The 22,051-nt window shown below is 39.5% G+C and overlaps 1 protein-coding gene and 1 pseudogene across 5 annotated transcripts in view; one reads left to right on the forward strand and one right to left on the reverse strand.

Annotated features, from left to right (window-relative positions):
• The window catches only part of LOC100437300 (stimulated by retinoic acid gene 6 protein-like), a 72,950-nt gene that overhangs the window by 29,807 nt on the left and 21,092 nt on the right, over positions 1-22,051 (reverse strand). For 4 of the 5 annotated variants that reach the window (XM_063714138.1, XM_063714135.1, XM_063714136.1 and 1 more), the window contains exons 7-9: positions 11,364-11,439; positions 9,097-9,197; positions 4,129-6,922 (exon numbers count right to left, since the gene is read on the reverse strand). In XM_063714138.1, coding sequence (XP_063570208.1) covers positions 6,592-6,922; positions 9,097-9,197; positions 11,364-11,439 — 508 coding nt within the window. In that variant the 3' untranslated portion in view covers positions 4,129-6,591. Of the gene's footprint in view, positions 1-4,128; positions 6,923-9,096; positions 9,198-11,363; positions 11,440-22,051 lie in introns of those variants that run through there. The other variant, XR_010136488.1, reaches the window with a different exon arrangement.
• On the forward strand, positions 13,399-14,722 carry LOC100449171 (armadillo repeat-containing protein 8-like; annotated as a pseudogene).

Genomic DNA, 22,051 nt, shown 5'->3' on the forward strand with positions numbered 1-22,051 from the left:
AGATCAATACAAAAACAATAATTGTGGTGAGGATAGCAGTTGCAGCAGCAAAACATTCTAATCTCCCTGAATTCCCCCCACAGAAACAGAGCAGCTAGAAAGACAAAACTAAAGACTCACAGACAACATCTGCAACAAATCTAGGTGACAAGACCCATTTGATGTCAATGTCTGAGTAAGAGGAAGCAGAAGAAAGGCTCTTGGGTCTGAAGGCCTGAGAGCTGAAGAACTCAAAAATTTGCAGCAGATATTAATGAGAAAATGCAGCTGAAGGCCACAATTCATAGGTGAGTGTAAGCAGACCTTAGTAGGATCTGAAGATGCTGGAGTTGTCTAAGCCCCAGGAAATTCCTATACTAATAACCTAAGGCTCCTCCTAGGACAAAGCCCTTTACTGAGCATAAATTGCTAGCAGTAGAATCCAAAATGAGGAGTAGCTAGGAAATAATGTGTCTGGACAAGGGTGGAAAAGAGAGGCAGACTCAGAAAATATGAGGAGATAGATGGATGGATAGATAGATAGGTATATAGTAGATAGATGATAGTAGATGGATGGATGATAGATATTAGGTAGATGATAAATAATAATGATAATGAGATAGATAGATAGATAGATAGATAGATAGATAGATAGATAGATAGAAGAAACAGAGATATAGTCACATTGTGAAAACAAAAAAGGGAACTCTAAAGCCACAAAGCAAGAAATAATGTCTGACCCAGCCTTCCTTCTTGAATTTATAAGAAAACTTATTTCACTTAAAAATGAGGCACAGATGGGTGCCTGTAGTCCCAGCTATTGGGGGACTGAAGCAGGAAAATCGCTTGAACCTGGGAGGCAGAGGTTGCAGTGAGCTGCGATCATGCCACTGCGCCCCAGCCTGGGCAACAGAGTGAGACTCCATCTCAAAAAAAAAATTCAAAGTTATTATTTAAAAAAAGGATAAGGAGCAGAAAAATATCACTACAGATCACAAAACCACTCCAGAAAGAGGGCTGTAAGACAGATGGAAGCTGTAATCCAACATTTCAATATAAGCTAAAAAAATTAAGAAAATGATAGCATCTATGAACAAATAATCTATAAATCAGAATTTGAAAAACTGTAAAAGGAAGTGATTAAAGAAAAGAAAGATTTGACGACAGGTTAGATAACTCAAGAAAAAATTATAAATACAAGAAAAAAATCATTTCAGAAATGAAGACCAAAGTAAAACAAACAGAAAATTGATATCCTGAATATATCAAGAGCACCTGAAAATAAAGTATATAATATATTTACACTTCACCTGAAACAAAAACCAGACAAAATATATAAAACAACTGCTTTCAAGACACTGGACTTCAGGCAGCAGAGGAAAATGATCACTGAAGGACAGGAAATAAACAAGGTGAGCCCCACAATTTCCCTACCTTAATGCAGAATGTAGTACAGGCAGGGGAAACCCAGGCAGAGCCCTGCAGTTTCCCTGAGTTGAGGAGAAAGAACTGAGACTCTGGGAAGACAAAGAGAGCTAGAATTTGCAGGAGATAGTACTGGGGAGGAGGGAGCTGCACAAAGAGAGAGTTCTGGGAGACACAGATCTGTAGAGGGTTCCCCTGAGTCTTCAGCTGAGTGCTGACCAGCACGGTTGTGTAGGAAAAAACCACTTGAAAAGATTAGAGGTAAACATGTCTGCAAGTCACACAGTGCCAGGATAGTGCCTGTTCTCACCAGTCAGACTGAAAACCTTCATGACATCAAAAGCACAAGCAAAATTTGGACTTCCTCAAAATTTAAAACTTTTATGTATTAAAGGACATTATCAAGAAAGTGAAAAGAAAACCTACAGAATAAAAAAGCATTTGCAAATCATATATCACATAAGGATTTAACATATAGAATATATAAAGAACTACAACTCAACATCAAAAAGATAAACAACTCAGTAAAAAGATGGCCAGGACTTGAATAGACAAGTCCCCAGACAAGATATACAAAGGACCAATAAGCACATAAAAAGATGCTCAGCATCACTAGTCATTATGGAAACGAAATAAAGACAACAATGAGATGCTACTGCACACCTATTAGGATGGTTATAATCAACACACACACACACACACACACACACACACAGAGAGAGAGAGAGAGAGAAAGAGAGAGAACAGTAAGAGTTGGCTAGGATGTGGTGAGATTGGAACACTTGCACATTGCTAGTAAAAATATAAAATGGTACAGCCACTGTGAAAAGCAGTGTGCCAATTCCTCAAAAAGGTAAGCATAGATTTGACTTAGCAAGTGACCCAGCAATTCCACTGTCAGGTATATATCCAAAAGAATTTAAAATGGGGACACAGATACCTGTGTACCAATGTTCACTACAACATTATTAACAATAGCCAAAAGATTAAAACAACTCAAGTGCTCATCAACAGATAAATGGATTACCAGCCATAATATAATGCAGTATCAGCCGTAAAAAGGAATGAGGTTCTGATCCATGCTACAACATGAATGATTCTTGAAAATATTATGCTAAGTGAAAGAAAGCCAGACACAAAAGTACAAATATTGTTTGAATCTGTTTAAAAGAAATGTCTTGAAGAGGCAAATTCACAGAGATGGAAAGTATATTAGAGCTTATCAGGGTGAATCTCATCTTGAATTGTAGCTCCCATAGTCCCCATGTGTGGTGGAGGGACCCAGTGGAAGGTAATTGAATCATGGGAGGGTGATTTTCCCCCATACTATTCTCGTGATAGTGCGTAAGTTCTCACGAGATCTGATGGTTTTATAAAGGGCTTCCCCGTTGCTCGGCTCTCATTCTCTCTCCTGCCACCAGGTGAAGAAGGACATGTTTGCTGTTTGCTTCCCCTTCTGCCATGATTGTAAGTTTCCTGAGGCTTCCCCAGCCCTGCGGAACTGTGAGTCAATTAAACCTCTTTCCTTTACAAATTACCCAGTCTCAGGTATTTCTTTACAGCAGCATGAGACTGGACTACGACACCAGGGTCTGAGGAGAGGAGGAAAGAGGTGGAGTTATTGCTTAATAATGTTTGGAGTGATGAAAAGTTTTGAAAATAGATATTCGTAATGGTTGCACAAAATTGTGAATGTAATTAATGCCACTGGGTTGTATATTTAAAAATGATTGAAATGAAAAATTTATGTTACATATATTTTACTACAATACAATTTTTTTTAAAGGAACAGAGCATCAATTAACTATGCAACAACTCCAATGCCCTAAAATTGTAGTCCTCAAGGAGGGAAAAGAGAGAAAAAATATTTAAAGAAATAATGGCCAAAATTTCTTCTTTCTTTCTCTCTCTCTTTTTTCTTTCTCCTTCCTTCCTTCCTTCTTTTTTTTCATTGAGACAGAGTCTCACTCTGTCACCCACGCTGGAGTGCAGTGATGCACTCTGGGCTCACTGCAACCTCTGCCTTCTGGGTTCAAGTGATTCTCCTGCCTCAGCCTCCCAAGAAGCTGGAACTACAGGTGCATGCCACCACAGCTGGCTAAATTTTTGTATTTTTAGTAGAGACAGCATTTCATCATGTGGGCCAGGCTGGTCTTGAACTCCTTACATCAAGTGATCCACCCACCTCAGCCTCCCAAAGTGCTGGGATTACAGACGTGAGCCACTGAGACTGGCCTTCCTTCCTTTTTTTTTTTTTTTTTTTTTTTTGAGACAGGGTCTTGCTCTGTAGCCCAGGCTAGCCCAGGCTAGAATGCAGTGGCACAATCATGGCTCACTGCAGCTTTGACAACCCAGGCTCAGGTGCTTCTCCTGCCTCAGCTTTCTAAGTAGCGGGGAATACAGGCATGTGCCACCATGCCCAACTAATTTTATTTTTATTTTTGTAGAGATGGGGTCTCACTAAGTTGCCCAGGCTGGTCCCAAAATCCTGAGCTCAAGAATCCTCCTGCCTCAGCCTCCAAAAGTGCTAGGATTATAGCTGTGAGCCACCTTACCATGCCCAAAATTTTTCTAAATTTGAGGAAAAATCAAAATGCAGAAATCAACAAACTCCAAGCATGAGAAATATCAAGAAAATTAGACACATAGTATTATAATTGTTCAAAATCAGTGTTTTTTAAAAAACAAGCTTTCTCACTAATATGAGGAACAAGAGAAGGATGCTTGGTCTGATCACTTGTACTGAGCATTTTACTGGAAATTTCACCCTCTGCAATTGGGAAAAACAATAACAATAAAAATAAAATAAAAGACCTCCATGTTGGAAAAGAAGAAATAAAACCACTGCCTTTATTCACAGATAATATGATGTAGTATGTACAAAATACTATACAATCTACAGAAAAAGCTACTGGAACTACTGAGTGAGTTTAGCAAGGTTGTAGGATATAAGATCAACATACAAAAATCAATTGTATTTCTATATATTAGCAATGAACATTAAAAAATATAAAACAGATATAAATCTGACAGAAGATGTGAAAGATCTATTCACTGAAGACTACAAAACATTGCTGAGAGAAAGTAATGAACTCTAAATAAAAGGAGATATATATTGTGTTTATGGGTCAGAAGACTCACTATTGTTAAAATAACAATTTTCCCAAAATGGATCTAAAAATGTACAAATGATGTAATCCCAATTTCAGCATTATTTATATAAATTGACAAATTTATTCTAAAATTCATGTAGAAATGCAAAGAATCTAGAATTGCAAAAATAACTTTGAAATAAAAATGTATCTGAAGGACTAATACCACCTGATTTCAAGACTTATTATAAATCTATAATAATGAAGACAGTATGGTATTGGTGCAAAGATAGACAAACAGACCAATAGGAGAAAATAGACAGTCTAAGAATAGACCCATACATATGTGACCAATTGCTTTTCAACAAAGGTGCAAAGGCATATCAGTGGACAAAGGACAGGCTTTTGTAGCAAATAGTGCTGGAATACTTTTTATATGGCAATCCAAAGGCAAAAAGAACTTTAATCCACACCTCCTACTATATACTATATGCAAAAAAAATTAGCTCAAAATGTATTATAGACCTCAAAGCAAAATTTGAGGGTATAAAACTCTGGAAAAAAAATATAGGAGAATATCTACATGACCTTATCTTAGGAAAATATTTCTTATATGACACCATAAGCCTGATCCATAAAAGAAAATAAATGAGTCAACTGGATTTCATCAAAGGTAATGTCAACTCTTCAAAAGAGTTTGTTAGGAGGATGAAAATCCGAGCCACAGATTGGGAGAAAATATTTGCAATTCATATATGTGTATGATAATGGTCTCATACCCAAAATATATTTTTAAAACTCTCAAAACTCACTAAAAAGAAAGCTAAAAAACCAATTTTTGAAAATAGGCAAATGATTTGAACAGAAGCTTCATCAAAGGAGGTATAGGAATAGCAAATAAGCACATAAAAATATGCTCAACAGCATTAGTCGCTATAAAAATGCAAATTAAAACCACAATAAGAAACCACTATACACTTCTTAGAAAATTTAAAATTTAAAAAATTAAATTAAAAAAATGAATTTAATTTTAAAAATTAAATTTTTTTACATTTAGAAACTAAAATTTAAAAATTGACTGTACCAGTGTTGGAGAAACTGGAACTGTCATACCGATGGGGATAATCTAAAGTGGTACAATCATTTGGAAAGCAGTTTGACAGTTTCTTTAAAAGTATGATCTACTATATGATCTATGTAATCCAGCCTTTAAAAATATGATCTACTATATGGTCTGTGTAATCCAACCATTCTACTCATAGGTATTTACTCAAGGAAAATTGAAGCATGGGTACGTGGAAAGATTTGTACACAAACGTTCACAGCAGTTTTATTTGCAATGGCCAAAAGTGGAAATAAATCAGATATTACTCAAGAAGTGAACGGATAAACAAATTGTAGTCAATTTATATAGTGGAATACTACTCAGCAAGAAAAAAGGATAAACTACTAACACATGTTACATGTGTATGAATCTCAAAATAGCTATGCTGACTGAAAGAAGACAGATCAACAAAAAAGTACATTCTGTTTGATTTCATTTGTACAAAATTCTGGAAAATGCAAACTAAGTAGATTAGTGGACATGTGACAGAAGAGGGGAGGAAAGGGGAGATTACAAAGGGGAACAAGGAAATCTCTGGGATTCCTTATCCTGATTGTGGCGATGGTTTCATTGATGTAAACATTTGCCAAAACTTCTCAAACTGTGTACTTCTAAGAGGTGTGTAATGATACATTACTTTGGTTTTAATTTGCATTTTCTTAAAGACTAATAACCTGTTAGTGGGCATTTGATCATATAGGCTTGGAGCCCATGAGAGGGAACTGTCCTGGACAGAGAGGTTTGAGAATGATTGTGTCATGGAAAAGTGAACTTGTAGCTTAGAGTTACACTCCTTCAGATGGAGCATGAGGCATGGGGAAAGACGACGCCTCAGACTAATGGCCAAAAACATAAGCATTGTTCTTTGAGGAGGAATAGGGCTCATCAATATCAAGAAGGCAGCCACGGCTATGACACAGGGGAGCTTTTGGCAGGTAGGTGAGGAAGAACCTACTTCCTAAGACTTGATACATCATATCTAAAGGACCTCTAAATGTAACTGGGGAAAGCCCCACAAAGAAGCTTTGAAGATTTGTGGGCTAGGTGTTGACCTTGTGCAAGCAACAGGCTGGCAAGAACATGACCATTCACAGAGTTTCTCCCCGATCCCAGAGAGCGTGGGCCATATGGTCTCTGAGAGCAAGAATTTTCATGATGCAGTTTCCAGGAGGTATGAGGCATCCCCAGTACCTTGGGCCTACTGCGGGATCTGCAGGGGCTGCTAGCCTTCTGAGAACAAAACATGACCTTATTAGCTGTGGCCCCAAAGGTGATTCCATAGGACCATCGGTTACTGAAAGTGCCCATGAAGTCCAGAGGCCTGCAAACAATAGAAACAGTTTGTGAGGCCAGAAGGTGGCTCTGAGACATTCCCACAGATCATCGCCAAAGTAGTGATCCCACCCTGAGGAGGGATTATTGAATAGTCAGCTGCTCATTGCAACTGCCATTTTGTGGGGCTCTCTGTACCAGGCCTAGGGGTAAGCATGAATTCAGGGTACTGAAGAAAGGAGGACAAAACTCTTGCTCTGGAAGAGCTCCAGGATGAGCAGGAGATACAAGCAAGGACACCAGAAGCCTTGACAGCAAAATGGGATGAGTTTCATCTATAAGAGACACAGACAGAATGACTCAAGGACCAAAACAAGGTGTATGTCCAAGACAGATTTGGGGAAGCCTGCCCTCATCCAGCCACATTCTATGAGAATTCTTCCTTCCAATATACCTGATGAGGGTCTAGGTATTGTTTGCTATGTCTGTGCTTGAAGAAGTAAATAACAGGCACCCTAAAATATGCCACTCTGGCATATCGACTATTTTGAGTTAAAGACATTCAAAAAACAGCAGGTACAAGAAGATCACTCTGACCTTCATGCTATTTCTTAAAAACAGGAGATGAAATTTCTATGTAAAAAATGCTCTCCCTATACAGAAAGAAAGTAATATTCTTATCATCAGGGACATGAAGTTGAGGCCAAGAGAATTTGGTACAGACTTTATTTAAATAACTCTTGTCTTCTAGTCTCCCTGCACAACTTAGTTATTTTTCACAACTTAACTATTCTTTGTCCAATTCAATGTGTACGTATTCAACTCTAACTGTATATTTGGGTCTTCACTTCATTATAAGGGCTCCTGTGTCACCTAAAACTTATATTAAATAAATGTGTATACTTTTCTCCTATTGTCTTATATCAGTTTAATTATCAGGCCCAGCTGAAAAACTTAAGAGGGTAGAGATATAATTTAGTCTCCCCTACATATTCATGCCTTCCTAGCCACAGTTGACTGGACTGTGGGCCTGTCTTTGGATGTCTTTGGAGTCTTTGTAGTGCCACACACATGAGGGGTTATTGCTCAGAGAAGATAGTAGGCCAAAATTATCAGACAAGCAGGGGTTTAGGTGGGAAAGTAGCCAGGGAGCACATCAATTGTGTCATCATCCATGTAATTCAAAGTAGTTGAATGTAACTGCTATGGACCTCCTACTTTATAAAGTCCTGTGCCAGCCCCTACATGCTAAATGCCTAAGGCAGAACTGAAGGCCTTTATCCACCAGCTTCAGTCTCTTTCTATGCCTCAACCAATGGGTCTCAGACCTGGCAGCTTGGAAAGTGCGGACTGCCCCAACGGGTGTTATCCAGAATGAATCTCTCACCTACAGCTCAGGTCACCCCTTGCCTCAGTTCTGACATCTGTGCTTTCTCTCTCTTCTCCAGAGCCTTGGCTGAGACCTCAGCATGTCCACAGCTTGAGCCTGCTCAGGTTATAACACTGGGGGGATTCAAAAGAATATAAGGCTGATCTGGGCTAAAGGTCTTGTCACTTGTTAGCTGTGTGGCCGTGCGTAGGTCACTTAACCTCTCTAAGCTTGAGTTTCCTCATTCATTGCATGAGGGTAACAACTTCTACCATGCTAGATTGGCAAGAGGATTTGTCAGAATAATGTAGGCAAAGCAAATGGTTCATTGCTTGGGTCACAGATGGTGTGCAATAAATGTTAACTGCATGATGATGAAGATGATTATAAGAAGTGATGAAACAGATACGAACAATCAGAACTCAAGGAAGAATGTGATATGAGCTGCAGAGACTCAAAATGGCAGAGCTAGAAAAGCTCTGAAAGCTCTCCTGGTGCATGACCCATGGTGCCATCCTAACAAGAAGCTTTGCTGTTTCCATTCACAGGGAGCTCTCTCCCTCCTGCCTCCTGAGGTAGCCATAGTCTCAAGTGTGGGAAGGTCTTTTCCATAGTAGGCTGTGTCTCTGTGAGATGATTTAAGCATATTTGAGCTGCCCTGGATGCTGACAGCTGCAATGGCTTGGAAACCAATTCTGAGCTCTGAGAGCTTTGGTTGGGTTGGGGCACGGAAGGGCAGGGCTGTGCACAGTGGGGTAGAGGTGGAGGAGAGGTCCTGGTAGCTATCTGGCCTCATAATTGGCATTGGCTTCAACCACAGGGTACCCCAAACTTTAGGGGTTGACTCAACTCACATAATAATGCCAAAGCGGTTCCCCAGCAGGTAAGAGGTATCATCTCTCTGTCTACAATGCTCTCGTCTATGGGGGAAGGACATGATCAAAATGATGAAGAGCTGTAAGAAGAGAAGATGAGAGTTAGCGGGCATGTTCATTCTCAGCATGGCCTCTGAGCTCTCCCTGAAAACAAACGTGTGGGTTAGCAGAGTGCACAGAACATTAGTGACACCTCAAACTCCAGAGCCAGGGGGCTGACTGCATGCACCCTTGAGCTACCAGAATGTTCTGTACTGAGCCTTCCCTTTTGTTTCCCTGAACAGATGTAGGTTCAAATCTGGTCTCTCTCACATCCTGGTTGAGAGGGAGATTTAACTTTCCTGTACCTCAGTTTCCTCTTCTGTCAAAAGGCAGTAATAACTGCCAGGTTGCAAAGGCTTCTTTGCTGCTTTTCTGTGGATTCAGTCATGTCCTCACAAACTTGATGCTCTCTCTCCTGCCTTTATCAGAAACTTCTTGAGAATTGTCTACACTTGTGTCTCCATTCCCTCACCTCTCACTGGCTCCTCAACCCCCAAACCTGGCTTCTACCCTCATCACTCTGCTGAAACAGCTATGGCCAAAGTCACTGATGACCGTTTTGTGGCTTGGTCCCGTGTATACTTGAAGTCCAAATCTAGCTTGATCTCCCAGTAGTATTCTACAGTGTTGACCATTCCCTCCTCTTTGAGTACTCTCTTCCCTAGGCCTTCATCAACCATGTTTTCTTGATTTTTCCCCATTATTTCTCAGCATTCTCTGCTGGATCACTCTTTACCCCAGCCCTTGCTGCAGAGTTCCTTATAGCTCAGTCCAAGGGCTACTCATCTTACCTGGTCTTCTCTTGGTGATCTCATTTATGTCGCCCAGGCCGGTCTCAAAGTCCTGGCCTCAGGTGATCCTCCCACCCTGGCCTCCCAAAGCACTGGGATTACAGGTGTGAGCCATTGTGCCTAGCCTCATGTCCATGTTTTAATAACCATAAATACGCAGAAGACTTAGATTTGAATCTCCAGCCCCGACCTTGTCCATGAGCTCCAAAACTATTTAGCCAACTACACAGTTGATATTTCTTTTTAATGTATTGAAAGCTTCTCAAAGCTTTTATCAAAAGCTTCAGTATGTGTCTTTTTATTTGAGACAGGGTCTCACTTTGTCACCCACGCTGGAGTGCAGTAGCACAATCACGGCTGACTGCAGCCTCAAACTCCCAGGCTCAGCTGATCCTCCCACCTCAGCCTCCTGGGTAGCTGGGAGCACAGGCATGTGCCACCACCCCCAGCTAATTTTTGTAGAAATGAGGTTTTGCCATGTTGCCCATCCTGTTCTCAAACTCCTAGACTCAAGTGATCTGCCTGCCTCGGCCTCCCAAAGTGCTGGGATTACAGGCAGGAGCCACTGTGCCTGGCCAAGTATGTCTTATATCTGCCCCAAACCTGGATCTCTTCTAATGTTCCTTAATGAGTAAATGGCAGCTACCATCATCCCTTCATTGTGCAAGTTAGAAACCTAAGTCATCCTCAACCTCCCCCTCTCCATAACCTTCCTATCCAGCCCATTACAAGTCCTGTTGTTTTCACCTCCTGAACTTCTGGAGTTGACATCATCATCTAGGATGTGATAAAATCACGTCTCACCTGGATCCCTGCAAGTCTCCCAGTTGTTTTTCCTGCCTCATCCCTTGCCCGCCTCCAACTCGATCTCCGCATTGCAACCAGAGAGATCATTTAAAAACATACATCTGATCACACCACCTTCATGCTGGAAACACTTCCATTATTTCCTACTGTACTTAGAATGAAGGCAAAACTGAACAGAGCCCCAAAGGGCTCTGACTGGCCTGCACCGCCCACCTCCCCAGACCTCTCTGCCTCAATTCCTCACTCCAGCCATGGCTGAACTTCTCAGCTCTTCCCACTCTGCCTTCTCCCTCCCTCCCCAGAGCCTCTTCATGTGCTCTCCCCTTCTGTCTGCGATATCCTTAACTACATCCTCCAACTGACCTCAGAGCCATCATTACTTCATTGGAAAAGCCTGTTTCACTCTCCTAAAAGTCCATATGCCTGATTCTTGGGCCTGCAAAGCTTTCTTCTGCCATATTTTTGGTATATAATGTAAGACATTTTAGAAGGAAACTCAGCTGATCTCTTTCCTCTGACCTATTCAGGTCTCTTTGGGAATCTGTGTTTGGCAGCAGCCCAGCTGCCCTTTCCTGCCCTCCTCACCCTTCCCCTGCCTTTACTTACTGATGGGATGAGGGAATAATGAAGGAAGAGCTCCATGTCCACCGAGCTGGTCCAAGTGCCATTTAACTGCCTGGTCCTGCCAAATGGCCAAAAACATCACATTCATATCATCAGTCATTGCTGTTGTCATTCACCCTTTAGTCTTGAACATCACTCAAGAAGTTTGGCCTAAGACCATCCGCTAAGACCATCTGATCTTTTCAAACTTCACTTTCTCAGAGCCAAGGCTGCTCACCTGTAGTGTGTCTTCCCTAAGTGGAATAATCTTTCATATTTTTTTCTCCAGCTTGATTAATTATCCAAATTCTCTGCTAACTGAAACTAAGTCCTTCATTTAGGGGCAGAATCCAGTTCTGTGGGGCTCAAAGCTTATATAATTTGGGCATGCTTTTAAAGTAATACTACAACATGTCTTCCTTTTTCATATTTTAAGGGAGACATATGACCATGTAAACACCTAATCAGGGTTCTTCCCACTCTCCCAGAGCCTTGGAAGGGTCCTGGGTGAGTGAGGGGCCCTGAGACTAAAGCATCCTTCACAAGAAATTAGCGTTGGTCAAGGTCAAGAAATATCAGCTCACACCTGAGCCACTGCTGGGCTGTTGGGGCAAGAGAGAGATTACTGGACTACAGGCTGCAGACTCTGTCCTCTCCAGCCCCCACTATCTGCGGGACAGGACTGTCATTGTCTCATGTCTAAAACACATGGCAGTAGTGTTATGGTTTCTCTTCAAAGAGATGCCTCCTTTCTGGGACTCCCACCACACTTTGTTCTTTCTGCTCTGATCTCCACAAGGCCACCACAACACACTCTATCATATATGTCCACATTTTTGTTCATGCTTTTCCCAACTCCTACACCATCCACCAGCCAGCCAGCCATCTGCTGACCTTTTTTCCCTAGACAGAACCTGTTCCCTCAGACGTCTCAGAGAAGAGGACTTCTCTGGGGATTCCACAAGCTTGGCATATTCCCCAGTAAGTCATTAAAATGCCAGTGCTCCACAGTTATGTCTAACCATGGATCTGATGTATCTGATAAGTGGTGGGGAGGGGGTGGATGAGACCCAAACTGTCAGATATGTGATAGAACTGTAAAAGTCAGACTTCTGCTTTTAAGGAGGTAAACAGAGTATATATACCAGTCTCCTCATCCCATACAAAACCCTCAAAATGATAGGAAAGAAAGGAAGGAAGGAAGGAAGGAAGGAAGGAAGGAAGGAAGGAAGAAAAAGAAAGAAAGAAAGAGAAAGAAAGGAAGAAAAGGAAGGAAAGAAGAAAGGGAAGGAAGGAAGGAGAAAGAAAGAGAAAGAGAGAGAGAGAGAATGCATAACCATACTAGAAAGCAAGAAGGAGCTCTATCAGGGACATGGAAATTACCAGAAGACCCTGAAAGATAGAGAGCAACTGGGACTAGATCAGAGTAAAGACATCAGCCAACATGGCCACAGACTGTAGGAGCACTCAGGATGTGCTCAATACCCACAGTACCAGAAGTGGAAGCAGAATGGGGCTGGCAACAGACCACAAGAGAAGGAGGAAGAGGAGGAAAAGGAGGATAAGAGGAAGGAGGAAAAAGAATTCTGAAACTTTAACACAGGTCTTTTGAAATAAACTAGTCAGAAAAGAAAATGAGAATAAAAAAAAAAGAAAATGAGAATAAAAAAGAATGAGAGCAGCCAAGCGGGAGGGCTCAAGATGGTGTGCCTGTTGGAGACCCCAATCTGCATGAGCTTCCTTTCAGACCATGAATGAAAGTTACTGGAACTCTCCAGTCCTGTCACTCCAAAGGAGCTACTGTTTACAGATGCCACAGTGACACCGCACCTCATGGCACTACTTAGCAGGTTCCACTATATCCAGGAGTACATCTGTCGGATCATCTCACACTGCTGTAAAGGGGCCAGATCATCAAACAATTTTATTTAGCCATGGTGCAGTTAAGAATATTGCTCACCTACTCACCTCATTCTTCTACAAAGTTCAAATGCAAGCACTGAAATGTTTCTCAGTTTTACCCTGGTAAATGTTTTAGTTGATGGAGAATTGTTACCACAGATTTTTGTGACGATGTTACAGAGGGATAAGCATATTGAGATGCAGCTTACATCAGCAAAATGTTTAACTTACACGTATACAGCTGGAGCAATTCAGACAGATAACAACTGTATTAAAGACATTGTCTTATTCGGTTCAAATGTGCAGTAAGAAGAGATTACTAGAGGAGAGAGTTAAAGGAGCTGAGACACTTGCCTATCTGATTGAACCAGATATTGAGCTACAGAGAATCGCTAGTGTAACTGATCACCTCATTGTCATGCTTGCTGACTATTTCAAGTATCCCAACTCATTGAGTGCCATCACTGATATTAAAAGGCTTGATCATGTTTTAAAACATGCTCATGAACTCTGCCAGGCTGCATTTAATCTCTACGACTCTCTTAGAGCAAATGATGAAGACATTCAGAAGAAAAGCCCTGAGACTGGAAATATGATGGACTGAATTGTGACTGGCTTGTCTGAGTCTAGTGTCAAGGTGCAGTTTCCTGCTGTCAGATGTTTTCACCGTTTATCCAGATCTGTGCAGCAGCTTCAAAACAGTTTCTAGGATCACACTCTGTGAAAACCTTTAATGAAGGTTTTACAAAATGCACCAGATGAAATCCTAGTAGTAGCATCTTCCATGGTATATAATCTTCTTGAATTTTCTCCAAGGAAAGAGTCAATTTTAAAATCAGGAGTTGTAAAGCTACTTTGTGGATTAACCCAGAGTGAAAATCCTGCTTTACGAGTGAGCAGAATTTGGGCTTTAATGAGTATGGCATTTCAGGCTGAACAAAAAATAAAAGCAGACATGTTACAAAGCTTGAGTACTGAACAGCTATTCTGGTTATTATCAGATTCAGATTTGAATGTGCTGATGAAGACACTGGGACTTCTTAGAAATCTCCTCTTGACCTGGCTTCATATAATAAAATAATGAGTACTCATGGAAAGCAAATTATGCAAGCTGTCATCCTTATTCTGGAAGGGGAACATAACTTTAAGGTCAAAGAGTAGATACTGTGCATCTTAGCCAATATAGAAGATGAGACAACAGCAAAGAATGTATTATGACCAATGATGATATCCTTCAGAAAATCAAATATTACATGGACCATTCACATGTCAAACTGCAGCTTTCAGCTATGTTTCGTATATCAAACCTCATATGGAATGAAGAGGAAGGTTCACAAGAATGCCAGGATAAATTATGAGACATGGGCATCATAGATATTCTACATAAACTGAGTCAGCCACCAGATTCAGACCTTTGTGACAAGGCAAAGATGGCACTGCAGCGGTACCTGGCAGGATGAGAGTGCCCCTAGGCACCTGTGAGCATCCTACATCCTTGTTTAAGAAAGTACAGGTGGCTCACGCCTGTAATCTCAGCACTTTGGGAGGCTGAGGCAGTCGGATCACGAGGTCAGGAGATCAAGACCATCCTGGCTAACATGGCGAAACCCCATCACTACTAAAAATACAAAAAATTAGCCGAGCGTGGTGGCAGGTGCCTGTAGTCCCAGCTCCTCGGGAGGTTGAGGCAGGAGAATGGCATGAACCCAGGAGGCAGAGGTTGCAGTGAGCTGAGATCACAACACTGCACTCCAGCCTGGGCGACAGAGCAAGACTCTGTCTCAAAAAAAAAAAAAAAAAAAAAAAGAAAAAGAAAAAAAAAGAAAGTACAGAAACTAGTTTCATTTGATTCCTTCTATTTGCACAAGTTGCCTTGGACTTCAGGGAGCTGTTGTGCAAAAGTAATTTAGTAGGCTTAGATCTCAAATTCACCTTGAGAACATTTTTTGAGGTAGTAATTTCCTCAGAAGATTACTGTGTTTTGTTTTAGTTTTTTCTTAGCTACATGGACTCTTTATTAGAACAATCAATCATTTTCCTTTGGACCTACAATCTTTTGCCTATGCTGCAGCCACTTTGTGAGTGACAATGAATATGTCTGTGTGAACACACAGGTGTGTGTGTGTGTGTGTGTGTGTGTGTGTGTGTATGCATGTACATGGGCCAGAATGAATGTATATGTGTGTATGAGGGATACCTCACATTTTTCTTTTTCTTATTTTGTGTGAAAATCTCTTTTCTACACATTTTCCAGGTTTTAAGCATTGCTTGCTGTATAAAAACTTTACTGAATTATATAAAGTTGGAATGAAATGTTATTTTAAATACAAAACAATTGTTAAGTGTTCAATAAAGGTTATGCTGAATTTTGATCAGATGAATATTTGTAAGTAAAAAATATATACATGTCTGAACCTGAAAAAAAAGGAATGAAGAAAGTCAATGAGACTTAAGGGAAATCATTAAGCAAAGAAATAGCTGTACTATAGAAATGCCAGAGGGATAAGAGATAAACAAAGGCACAGAAAACCTATTTGACAAAACAATAGCTGAAAAGTTTACAAGTTTTGGGTGAGACGTGGACATCTAGATCCAGGAAGCACAAAGATCCCCAATTAGATTCAACCCAAAAAGATCCTCTCTGAGGCACATTATAATCAAATGGCCAAAAATCAAAGACAAAGAAAGAATTCTAAAAGCTATAAGACAAAAGCATCAAGTCACATATAAGGGAATCTCTATTAGAATCTCTGCAGATTTCTCGCAGAAACCCTGCAGGCAAGGAGAGAATGGGATGACATAGTCAAAGTGCTGAAAAACAAAACAAAACAAAACAACAAAACAAAACCCCTGTTAACCAAGAACACTATATCTAGCAAAACTCTCATCCTTCAGAAATGAAAGAGAAATAAAGACCTTCCCAGATAAACAAAAACTGGGGGGATTTATTACCACTAGACCAGCCTTAAAAGAAATGCTTAAAGGAGTGCTGCAACTGGAAGCTAAAAATCAATAACCAGTAGAGGTACATTCATAATCAAACTGATACTGCCCCAGTGTTATAATGGTGCTCTGTAAATCTTTCATTGCTGTAGTATGAAAAGTAAAAGTCAAAATGGTCAATAAGAGCTACAATTAGTGGCTAAGGAACGTGCAATAAAGATATAAATTAAGGCAATGAAAATATAAATTGTGGAAGGAGAACAATAGTATGGAGTATTTTTATGCAACCAAAGTTAAATTATTATCAGCTTAAAGTTGTCTATTATAACTACAAGACTCTGTGTTAGCCCCGTAATAACTACAAAAAAAAAAGAAATTAAAAAAGACATACAAACAAGAAAAAGAAAGTAAACAATGCTTAATACCACAGAAAAACACTGAACCAAAGGTAAACAGTAAGGGAGGAAGAAAAAAGAATCTACCAAACAGCCAGAAAACAAATGGCAGGAGTACATCCTACTTATCAATAATAACCATGAATATAAATGGATTAAATTATCCAATTTAAAGTGAGCTCCTGAATGGACTGAAAAACAAGACCCAACTATATGCTCCCTACAAGAGACTAGCCTCACTGGTAGACAAGCATAGACTGAAAGTAAAGGAATGGAAAAAGATATTTCATGCAAACAGATACCAAAAGTGAGTAGGAGTACTCATACTCCTGAAAGGATAAAAGAGATAGACATTTTATCAGATAAAATAGATTTTAAGTAAAAAACTATAAAAAGCAACAAAGGAGGTCATTATCTAATGACAAAGGAATCAATCCAACAAGTGGATTAACAACTGTAAATATATATGCACTCAACACTGACGCACCCTAATATGTGATGAATATGTAATATTATGAATAATATGTCATGAAGCACCCTAACATAAATGAATATTATTAGAACTAAAAGGAGAGATAGATTGTAATACAGTAAAAGTAGGTTACTTCAGCATCCCCCTTTCAATAAGGGACAGATCATCTAGACAGAAAATCAAGAAAGAAACATTAGACTTAGGCCAGGTATGGTGGCTTATGCCTGTAATTCCAATGCTTTGGCAGTCCAATGCAGGAGGATCACTTGAGGCCAGGAGTTCAAGATTAGTCTGGGCAACATAGCAAGACTCCTTCTCTATAAAATTTTTTAAAAGTTAGTTGATCTCGGTGGCACATGCCCTGTCTCTATAAAACAAACAAACAAAAAACAAGAAACATCAGACTTAAACTGCTCATAGTCCAAATGGACTTAACAGACATGTACAGAACATTCCACCCAGCACTGCAGAACACACATTCTTCTCAACTGCACATGGAACATTCTCCAGGATAGATCATGTATTAGGCCACAGAATAGGTCTTAACAAATGCAAGATGTTGAAATCATTTCAAGAATTTTTATATTGACCACAAAGGTATAAAAACTAGAAATCAATAACAGAAGGAACACTACAACAGAAGTACAAATGTATGGAAATTAAACAACATGCTCCCAAATAACCACTAAGTCAATGAAGAAATTAAAGAGGGAATTTTAAAGTTTATTGAGGAAAAATAAGAGTGGAAACACATTGTACCAAAACCAACAGGACACAGCAAAAGCAGTTCTAAGGGGGAAGTGTATAGCCATAAATACCTACATCAAAAAAGAAGAAAGATTTCCAATAACCTAATGACGCACCTCAAGGAACTAGAAAAACAGAAACAAACCAAACCCCAAATTGTTAGAAATAAGTAAGTAATAAAGTTGAGGTCAGAAATAAATGAAACAAGGCCAAGAAAAGCAATTTTTACTTCATTTATTTTTTATTTTTTTGTTTTTTTTGAGATGGAGTCTTGCTCTGTCACCCAGGCTGGAGTGCAATGGTGTGATCTCAGCTCACTGCAACCTCTGCCTCCCAGGTTCAAGTGATCCTCATGCCTCAGCCTCCCCAGTAGCTGGAATTATAGGCTTCCACCACCATGCCCAGCTAATTTTTGTATTTTTAGTACAGACAGGGTTTCACCATGTTGCCCAGGCTGGTCTCCAACTCCTGACCTCAGGTGATCCACCTGCCTCAGCTTCCCAATGTGATGGGATTACAGGCATGAGCCACCACACCAGGCCAAAAAAAAGCAATTTTTAAAAACTTAGCAAAAAAGAGTTATTTTTCTGAAAAGATAAAATCAACAAACCTTTAGCTAGACTAACAATAAAGAGAGAAGATGCAAATAAAGTCAGAGATGAAAAAGGATACATTACAACTGACACCACAGAAATACAAAGGATCATAAGAGACTCATGAATAACAACTATATGCAAGCAAATTCGAAAACATAAAAGAAAAGGATAAATGCCTAGACACATATAACACCCGAAGGTTAAATTATGAAGAAATAGAAAACCTGAATAGAGGAAAAACAAGTGAGAAAATTGAGTCAGTAATAAAAAGTCTTTCATCACAAAATGTCCTTGACCCAATGGCTCTGCTGCTAAATTCTATCAGACATTTAAAGAAAAGCTAATATCAATTCTTCTCAAACTATTCCAGAAAATTGAGGAGAGGGGAATAGTTCCAAATGCATTTTACAAGGCCAGCATTATGCTGATTCCAAAACCAGATGAGGGCACACAATAAAACAAAACTGCAGGCCAATATCTCTGATAAACATAGATGCAAAAATTCTCAACAAGGTGTTGACAAACCAAATTCAATAGCGCATTAAAAATATCATTCACTATCATCAAGTGAGATTTATCCCAGGAATGGAAAAATAGTTCAATAAATGCATTTCAATACATGTGATACACCACATTAACAGAAAGAAAGACAAAAACCACATGATCACTTCATTAAATGCTGAAAAAGCATTTGACAAAATTGAATATCCCTTCAAAATAAAAACTCTCAACAAATTAGGCATAGAATATATGTACCTCGATCCAATAAAGGCCATGTATGACAAGCCTACAGCTAACATAATACTGAATGGGGAAAAGCTGAAAGATTTTTCTCTAAGACAGGAATAAGACAAGGATGCCCACTTTCACCACTTCTATTCAACATAGTACTGGAAGTCCTGACCAGAATAATTAAGCAAGAAAAAAAAAATAAAAGGCATTCATATTGGAAATGAGGAAGTCAAATTGTTTCTATTTGCAGATGACATAATCTTATATCTAGAAAGTCTTAAAGACTTGACAAAAAACTATTAGAACTAGCAAATGAATTCAATAAAGTGTCAGGAGGCCAAATCAAAATATAAAAATATCATTGCTATACAGGGAAGGAAGGAAGGAAGGAAGGAGGGAGGGAGGGAGGGAGGAAGGGAGGGAGGGAGAGAGGAAGGGAGGGAGGGAAGGAACGGAAGGAAGGAAGGAAAAAAGAAAGAAAGAGAAAAACCAAACAAACCCCTAGGAATAAACTTAACCAAAGAGGTGAAAGATCTCTACACTGGAAACTATAAAACACTGATAAAAGAAATTAAAGAGGACACAAATAAATAGAAAGATGGTCCATGTTCATAGATTGAAAGAATTAATGTTGTTAAAATAGCCATAAAATACCCAAAGCAGTCTATAGATTTAATGCAATCCCTATCAAAACACCAATAATATTCTTCACAGAAATGTAAAAAACAATTCTAAAATGTATGTGGAATCACAAAAATCTCCAAATAGCCAAAGCAATCCTGAATAAACCTGGAGGCATCACACTATTTGACTTTAAAATATACTATTAATACAAAGCTATACTAACCCAAACAGCATAGTGTTGGCATAAAAAGAGGCACGTAGAACAATGGCACAGAACAGAGAGCCCAGAAATGAATTCATGAATCTACAACTAACCGATTTTTCACAAAGGTGCCATGAACACACACTGGGGAAAGGACACTCTCTTCAATAAACGGGGCTGGAAAAATTGGATATCCACATGCAGAAAAATGAGACACCCCCACTACCTTTCACCACATACAAAAATCAAATCAAAATGGTAAAGACTTAAATGTAAAACTTAAAACTATGAAACTATGAGAACAGCAGGGAAATGCTTGATGATATTGGGCTGGGCAAGGATTTTTAAAGTAAGCCCTCAAAAGCACAGGCAACAAAAGCAAAAACGACAAACGGGATTACACCAAACTGAAAAGCTTTTGTGCAGTGAAGGAAAGAGCTGACAGAGTGACAAGACAACCTACAGAATGGGATAAAAGATTTGCAAACTATCTGACAAGGAGTTAATACCCAGAATATATAAGCAACTTAAACAACTCAACAGCACAACTAGTTATTTAACCCAACAAAAAAATGGGCTAAAGAACTTAATAGCCATTTCTCAAAAGAAGACATACAAATGGCCAACATGAAAAATTTCAACATCACTAATCATGAGGGAAATACAAATCAAAACCACAATGAGATACCAACTCACTACAGTTAGAATGGCTATTCAAAAAGACAAAACAAAACAAGTGTTGGTGAGGATGTGAAGAAAAGGGAACATTTACACACTTTTGGTGGGAACGTAAATTAGTACAGCCATTATGGAAAACAGTATAGAAGTTCCTCAAAAAAAACTGAAACTAGAACTACCATATACTCCAGCAACCCCCAGTATGGGTATTTATCCAAAGAAAATGAAATCAGTATATCAAAGAGGTATTTGCACTCCCATGTTTACCGCAGCACTATTCACAATAGCCAAGGTACAGAATCAACCCATGTGTTCAACAACAAATGAATGGATAAAGAAATTGTGGTGCATACACAGTGGAATACTATTGAGCCATAAAAAAGAATGAAATCCTATCATTCGCAACAATATGCACGAGCCCGGAGGACATTCTGTTAAGTGAAATAAGCCAGACACAGAAAGACAAATACCAAATGATCTTACTCATATGCAGAATCTTTTAAAAAGGTGATACAGAAGTAGAACAGTAGTTACCAGAAACCAGGGAGGGAATGGGAGAAGGAAGAATGGGGAGAAGTTGGTGAATGGGTACAAAGTGATAATTAAAAAAGATTAATAAATTCTGGTGTTCTATTGCACAGTAGGGTAACTATAGCTAATAGCAAGGTATTGTATACTACAAAATAGCTGAAGCAGAGGTTTTTAATGTTCTAAACATAAATAAATGATAAATGTATAAGATAATAGGTATCCTAACTATCCAGATTTGATCATTGTACAGCACTTGCATAAACCAAAACATCAAATTGTGTTCCATAAATATGTAGAATTACAATGTGTCAATTAAATTTTTATTTTAAAGGATAAAATGAGGGTCAATCTGAAGAGCGACATACACCTATGTGCTGCATCTAGAACACAGTTATCTATATTCCTCCCTCCATTCTCCAACATGTGCCACTGATTGTCTTTGCCGGCAGGAGCGGGGTGGCGTCTCCCACATCCTTCTGCTTTCTTTGGTCCTAACATGATCACTCTGTAGTAGTAAGTTAAACCTATGATAGTAGCTTTCACTGATTGGTGTCACTTTATTGTGTCCCTATGTCCCTATGTCCCAGGCACTCTGCTATTTATTACCTAACTCAACCTTTACTAGAATCTTATGAGGTAGGTTGTATCAGCCCTTTTTTAAAATGAGGAACTGATTATATAACGAGGTGTGATGATTTACCCAGGAGGAAGGAAGAGTGGGAGTCAGGTTCCCTTTCACGTCCCCTTCCTCTGTCCCAGTCCTTGGCTCACTCAGGTGGTTTCTTGGAGCTCCAGAGTTTCCTGGCTTTCCAGGCTGTGGCCAACTCACCTCTGTCCTCAGAGACCAGTCCAGTGCCTGGCAAAGAGGC

Source organism: Pongo abelii, chromosome 13 (assembly GCF_028885655.2).
Source record: "Pongo abelii isolate AG06213 chromosome 13, NHGRI_mPonAbe1-v2.0_pri, whole genome shotgun sequence".
Classification (NCBI taxonomy): Eukaryota; Metazoa; Chordata; class Mammalia; order Primates; family Hominidae; genus Pongo; species Pongo abelii.